This window comes from Protomyctophum parallelum (assembly GCF_964188405.1).
Source record: "Protomyctophum parallelum genome assembly, chromosome: 15".
Classification (NCBI taxonomy): Eukaryota; Metazoa; Chordata; class Actinopteri; order Myctophiformes; family Myctophidae; genus Protomyctophum; species Protomyctophum parallelum.
This window is the reverse complement of record NC_139710.1, coordinates 41,416,451-41,423,950: the sequence shown is the minus strand read 5'-3', so window position 1 is coordinate 41,423,950 and position 7,500 is coordinate 41,416,451. Positions and strand designations below refer to the sequence as shown.

The following is a 7,500-nucleotide window of genomic DNA, read 5'->3' as shown; positions in this document are numbered from 1 at the left end:
TTAAAGATCTAATAAGGGTCCATTTGGTTACCAACGTTTCCTCATCATTTAGCTGCATGGGGACCACCATTCAAATCAGATTAATATCACGTGAAGTCAAATCCCATTCAAATCAGATTAATATCACGTGAAGTCAAATCCCATTCAAATCAGATTAATATCACGTGAAGTCAAATCCCATTCAAATCAGATTAATATCACGTGAAGTCAAATCCCATTCAAATCAGATTAATATCACGTGAAGTCAAATCCCATTCAAATCAGATTAATATCACGTGAAGTCAAATCACATTCAAATCAGATTAATATCACGTGAAGTCAAATCCCACTCAAATCAGATTATTATCACGTGAAGTCAAATCCCGTTCAAATCAGATTATTATCACGTGAAGTCAAATCCCATTCAAATCAGATTATTATCACGTGAAGTCAAATCCCATTCAAATCAGATTATTATCACGTGAAGTCAAATCCCATTCAAATCAGATTAATATCACGTGAAGTCAAATCCCATTCAAATCAGATTATTATCACGTGAAGTCAAATCCCGTTCAAATCAGATTAATATCACGTGAAGTCAAATCCCATTCAAATCAGATTAATATCACGTGAAGTCAAATCCTGTTCAAATCAGATTATTATCACGTGAAGTCAAATCCCATTCAAATCAGATTATTATCACATGAAGTCAAATCCCGTTCAAATCAGATTATTATCACGTGAAGTCAAATCCCGTTCAAAACAGATTAATATCACGTGAAGTCAAATCCCATTCAAATCAGATTATTATCACGTGAAGTCAAATCCCGTTCAAAACAGATTAATATCACGTGAAGTCAAATCCCATTCAAATCAGATTATTATCACGTGAAGTCAAATCCCGTTCAAATCAGATTAATATCACGTGAAGTCAAATCCCATTCAAATCAGATTATTATCACGTGAAGTCAAATCCCGTTCAAATCAGATTAATATCACGTGAAGTCAAATCCCATTCAAATCAGATTAATATCACGTGAAGTCAAATCCCGTTCAAATCAGATTAATATCACGTGAAGTCAAATCCCGTTCAAATCAGATTATTATCACGTGAAGTCAAATCCCATTCAAATCAGATTAATATCACGTGAAGTCAAATCCCGTTGAAATCAGATTAATATCACATGACGTCAAATCCCATTCAAATCAGATTATTATCACGTGAAGTCAAATCCCATTCAAATCAGATTAATATCACGTGAAGTCAAATCCCATTCAAATCAGATTAATATCACGTGAAGTCAAATCCCGTTCAAATCTGATTAATATCACGTGAAGTCAAATCCCATTCAAATCAGATTAATATCACGTGAAGTCAAATCCTGTTCAAATCAGATTATTATCACGTGAAGTCAAATCCCATTCAAATCAGATTATTATCACGTGAAGTCAAATCCCGTTCAAATCAGATTATTATCACGTGAAGTCAAATCCCGTTCAAAACAGATTAATATCACGTGAAGTCAAATCCCATTCAAATCAGATTATTATCACGTGAAGTCAAATCCCGTTCAAAACAGATTAATATCACGTGAAGTCAAATCCCATTCAAATCAGATTATTATCACGTGAAGTCAAATCCCGTTCAAAACAGATTAATATCACGTGAAGTCAAATCCCATTCAAATCAGATTCTTATCACGTGAAGTCAAATCCCGTTCAAAACAGATTAATATCACGTGAAGTCAAATCCCATTCAAATCAGATTCTTATCACGTGAAGTCAAATCCCGTTCAAAACAGATTAATATCACGTGAAGTCAAATCCCATTCAAATCAGATTATTATCACGTGAAGTCAAATCCCTTCAAATCAGATTAATATCACGTGAAGTCAAATCCCATTCAAATCAGATTAATATCACGTGAAGTCAAATCCTGTTCAAATCAGATTAATATCACGTGAAGTCAAATCCCATTCAAATCAGATTAATATCACGTGAAGTCAAATCCCATTCAAATCAGATTAATATCACGTGATGTCAAATCCCACTCAAATCAGATTATTATCACGTGAAGTCAAATCCCGTTCAAATCAGATTATTATCACGTGAAGTCAAATCCCATTCAAATCAGATTATTATCACGTGAAGTCAAATCCCATTCAAATCAGATTATTATCACGTGAAGTCAAATCCCATTCAAATCAGATTAATATCACGTGAAGTCAAATCCCATTCAAATCAGATTATTATCACGTGAAGTCAAATCCCGTTCAAATCAGATTAATATCACGTGAAGTCAAATCCCATTCAAATCAGATTAATATCACGTGAAGTCAAATCCTGTTCAAATCAGATTATTATCACGTGAAGTCAAATCCCATTCAAATCAGATTATTATCACATGAAGTCAAATCCCGTTCAAATCAGATTATTATCACGTGAAGTCAAATCCCGTTCAAAACAGATTAATATCACGTGAAGTCAAATCCCATTCAAATCAGATTATTATCACGTGAAGTCAAATCCCGTTCAAAACAGATTAATATCACGTGAAGTCAAATCCCATTCAAATCAGATTATTATCACGTGAAGTCAAATCCCGTTCAAATCAGATTAATATCACGTGAAGTCAAATCCCATTCAAATCAGATTATTATCACGTGAAGTCAAATCCCGTTCAAATCAGATTAATATCACGTGAAGTCAAATCCCATTCAAATCAGATTAATATCACGTGAAGTCAAATCCCGTTCAAATCAGATTAATATCACGTGAAGTCAAATCCCGTTCAAATCAGATTATTATCACGTGAAGTCAAATCCCATTCAAATCAGATTAATATCACGTGAAGTCAAATCCCGTTGAAATCAGATTAATATCACATGACGTCAAATCCCATTCAAATCAGATTATTATCACGTGAAGTCAAATCCCATTCAAATCAGATTAATATCACGTGAAGTCAAATCCCATTCAAATCAGATTAATATCACGTGAAGTCAAATCCCGTTCAAATCTGATTAATATCACGTGAAGTCAAATCCCATTCAAATCAGATTAATATCACGTGAAGTCAAATCCTGTTCAAATCAGATTATTATCACGTGAAGTCAAATCCCATTCAAATCAGATTATTATCACGTGAAGTCAAATCCCGTTCAAATCAGATTATTATCACGTGAAGTCAAATCCCGTTCAAAACAGATTAATATCACGTGAAGTCAAATCCCATTCAAATCAGATTATTATCACGTGAAGTCAAATCCCGTTCAAAACAGATTAATATCACGTGAAGTCAAATCCCATTCAAATCAGATTATTATCACGTGAAGTCAAATCCCGTTCAAAACAGATTAATATCACGTGAAGTCAAATCCCATTCAAATCAGATTCTTATCACGTGAAGTCAAATCCCGTTCAAAACAGATTAATATCACGTGAAGTCAAATCCCATTCAAATCAGATTCTTATCACGTGAAGTCAAATCCCGTTCAAAACAGATTAATATCACGTGAAGTCAAATCCCATTCAAATCAGATTATTATCACGTGAAGTCAAATCCCTTCAAATCAGATTAATATCACGTGAAGTCAAATCCCATTCAAATCAGATTAATATCACGTGAAGTCAAATCCTGTTCAAATCAGATTAATATCACGTGAAGTCAAATCCCATTCAAATCAGATTATTATCACGTGAAGTCAAATCCCATTCAAATCAGATTAATATCACGTGAAGTCAAATCCCATTCAAATCAGATTAATATCACGTGAAGTCAAATCCCATTCAAATCAGATTAATATCACGTGAAGTCAAATCCCATTCAAATCAGATTAATATCACGTGAAGTCAAATCCCACTCAAATCAGATTATTATCACGTGAAGTCAAATCCCGTTCAAATCAGATTATTATCACGTGAAGTCAAATCCCATTCAAATCAGATTATTATCACGTGAAGTCAAATCCCATTCAAATCAGATTAATATCACGTGAAGTCAAATCCCATTCAAATCAGATTATTATCACGTGAAGTCAAATCCCGTTCAAATCAGATTAATATCACGTGAAGTCAAATCCCATTCAAATCAGATTAATATCACGTGAAGTCAAATCCTGTTCAAATCAGATTATTATCACGTGAAGTCAAATCCCATTCAAATCAGATTATTATCACATGAAGTCAAATCCCGTTCAAATCAGATTATTATCACGTGAAGTCAAATCCCGTTCAAAACAGATTAATATCACGTGAAGTCAAATCCCATTCAAATCAGATTATTATCACGTGAAGTCAAATCCCGTTCAAAACAGATTAATATCACGTGAAGTCAAATCCCATTCAAATCAGATTATTATCACGTGAAGTCAAATCCCGTTCAAAACAGATTAATATCACGTGAAGTCAAATCCCATTCAAATCAGATTATTATCACGTGAAGTCAAATCCCTTCAAATCAGATTAATATCACGTGAAGTCAAATCCCATTCAAATCAGATTAATATCACATGAAGTCAAATCCCGTTCAAATCAGATTAATATCACGTGAAGTCAAATCCCGTTCAAATCAGATTATTATCACGTGAAGTCAAATCCCATTCAAATCAGATTAATATCACGTGAAGTCAAATCCTGTTGAAATCAGATTAATATCACATGACGTCAAATCCCATTCAAATCAGATTATTATCACGTGAAGTCAAATCCCATTCAAATCAGATTAATATCACGTGAAGTCAAATCCCATTCAAATCAGATTAATATCACGTGAAGTCAAATCCCGTTCAAATCTGATTAATATCACGTGAAGTCAAATCCCATTCAAATCAGATTAATATCACGTGAAGTCAAATCCTGTTCAAATCAGATTATTATCACGTGAAGTCAAATCCCATTCAAATCAGATTAATATCACGTGAAGTCAAATCCCGTTCAAATCAGATTATTATCACGTGAAGTCAAATCCCGTTCAAAACAGATTAATATCACGTGAAGTCAAATCCCGTTCAAATCAGATTATTATCACGTGAAGTCAAATCCCGTTCAAAACAGATTATTATCACGTGAAGTCAAATCCCGTTCAAATCAGATTATTATCACGTGAAGTCAAATCCCGTTCAAAACAGATTAATATCACGTGAAGTCAAATCCCATTCAAATCAGATTCTTATCACGTGAAGTCAAATCCCGTTCAAAACAGATTAATATCACGTGAAGTCAAATCCCATTCAAATCAGATTCTTATCACGTGAAGTCAAATCCCGTTCAAATCAGATTAATATCACGTGAAGTCAAATCCCATTCAAATCAGATTATTATCACGTGAAGTCAAATCCCTTCAAATCAGATTAATATCACGTGAAGTCAAATCCCATTCAAATCAGATTAATATCACGTGAAGTCAAATCCTGTTCAAATCAGAGTAATATCACGTGAAGTCAAATCCCATTCAAATCAGATTATTATCACGTGAAGTCAAATCCCATTCAAATCAGATTAATATCACGTGAAGTCAAATCCCATTCAAATCAGATTAATATCACGTGAAGTCAAATCCCGTTCAAATCAGATTATTATCACGTGAAGTCAAATCCCGTTCAAATCAGATTATTATCACGTGAAGTCAAATCCCGTTCAAATCAGATTATTATCACGTGAAGTCAAATCCCGTTCAAATCAGATTAATATCACGTAAAGTCAAATCCCATTCAAATCAGATTATTATCACGTGAAGTCAAATCCCATTCAAATCAGATTATTATCACGTGAAGTCAAATCCCTTTCAAATCAGATTAATATCACGTGAAGTCAAATCCCTTTCAAATCAGAATAATATCACGTGAAGTCAAATCCCTTTCAAATCAGATTATTATCACGTGAAGTCAAATCTGATTATTTTTCTCAAAATGGGTTTTTAAGGAAATGGGATGTCTATCTTGAAGTGACCCAGATCTGCTACATTCAAGGCTCGATTTGGCTGCCAGTCTAAATCAGGCCTTATTTTGTCCCTGGTGTAGAAAATGCTTCAAAAGTTACAATGTTGTTTTTCTTTTTTTTTTGATAATTTTTTTCATTCTCTTTATTTCCACAGATTTCTGAGATGATGTCATGACCTTTGACCCTGCTGTGTCTGCCGATCTCTGGGACCCCCAAAACATTCATTTATCTCTGAGAACCAAATGGACCCGTCATTGGTGGTTCCATTTGTAACTCTCCTAACTGTCATTTAGCTGGGGACCCCCCTGGGGACCACCCTGAAACTCCCTCAAGGACCCCACTTTGGGAAGCACTGACGATAGATGGTGCATTACATTCACCCAGTCACTCACGCACACGCACGCACACGCACACGCGCACGCACACACACACACACACACACACACACACACACACACACACACACACACACATGGCGGAGGAAACCATGCAAGGCTGCACCAACCTGTACATCAGGAGGAATCAGAAGGTTCAGAGTCTTGCTCAAGGACATTTAGACACTATCTCTGGAGGAGTCCCACAGGGACGGACGTGAGAACCTCTATCTCTGGAGGAGTCCCACAGGGACGGACCTGGGAACCTCTATCTCTGGAGGAGTCCCACAGGGACGGACCTGGGAACCTCTATCTCTGGAGGAGTCCCACAGGGACGGACCTGGGAACCTCTATCTCTGGAGGAGTCCCACAGGGACGGACCTGGGAACCTCTATCTCTGGAGGAGTCCCACAGGGACGGACCTGGGAACCTCTATCTCTGGAGGAGTCCCACAGGGACGGACCTGGGAACCTCTTATCTCTGGAGGAGTCCCACGGCGATGGACCTGGGAACCTCAACACTAAGGGCTGTATTTTGCGTGTCTTAATTAAGAACCAGGTCTTATTCCCTAACTTGAGTAAACTAAAGACCTGGAGGCGTGATCAATGCCATTTGGCTATTCTGAGTGGCCAGAGAGCATTGATCACGCCTCCAGGTCTTTAGTTTACTCAAGTTAGGGAATAAGACCTGGTACTTAAGACACGCAAAATACAGCCCTGAGAGTCAAACCCACACGGTCACAACAGAATGTTGTATAGCTGATGCATGCGACTTTTGACTGTTGCAATCTCGCAATTCATTTCCAATGGGAGTCACGTGGTTTGAAGAGACAAACGTGTTATCTGAGGGGGGGGGGGGGGGGGCAGTCGAAACGCATAAAACATACATCAGCTTGTAGGCAAAAACTTTGTATCAAACCTGTGACTTCCATTGGAAATGCATTGGGGCGGCCATGACACTTATGATATAAAAAATACCCCAGAAGATGTCAATGCTCAAATTGTCTCCATTTTCTAATCGCTAAAGTATAAAATTACGTTGTTGTTGTTGTTGTTGGGTTTTGTTGTTGGATGCTTTCCCATTTGTAACCGTTTCCATGGACGTGTACACGTCCTATGGAATCCAACCGATTTGTAATGAATGATTTAGTGGTTTTAACCCCCGGGTCTCCTCCCAGTGGGACGTGATCCTTGGTCTGCCCCGGGGT

The 7,500-nt window shown here is 36.7% G+C and overlaps 2 protein-coding genes across 5 annotated transcripts in view; one reads left to right on the top strand and one right to left on the bottom strand.

Annotated features, from left to right (window-relative positions):
- mylkb (myosin light chain kinase b) overlaps nt 1-7,500 on the bottom strand; it is a 243,182-nt gene that overhangs the window by 140,602 nt on the left and 95,080 nt on the right. The gene's annotated exons all lie outside the window — the stretch shown is intronic.
- The window catches only part of prkag3b (protein kinase, AMP-activated, gamma 3b non-catalytic subunit), a 44,292-nt gene that overhangs the window by 34,954 nt on the left and 1,838 nt on the right, over nt 1-7,500 (top strand). For all 4 annotated transcript variants that reach the window (XR_014570374.1, XR_014570375.1, XR_014570376.1 and 1 more), the window contains one exon: nt 6,074-7,500. This exon is cut by the window's right edge. Coding sequence is in view for 1 of the 4 variants with exons in the window: in XM_083784175.1 (XP_083640301.1) it covers nt 6,074-6,081 (8 nt within the window). In the remaining 3 variants the exon portion in view is untranslated. The remainder of the gene's footprint in view (nt 1-6,073) is intronic.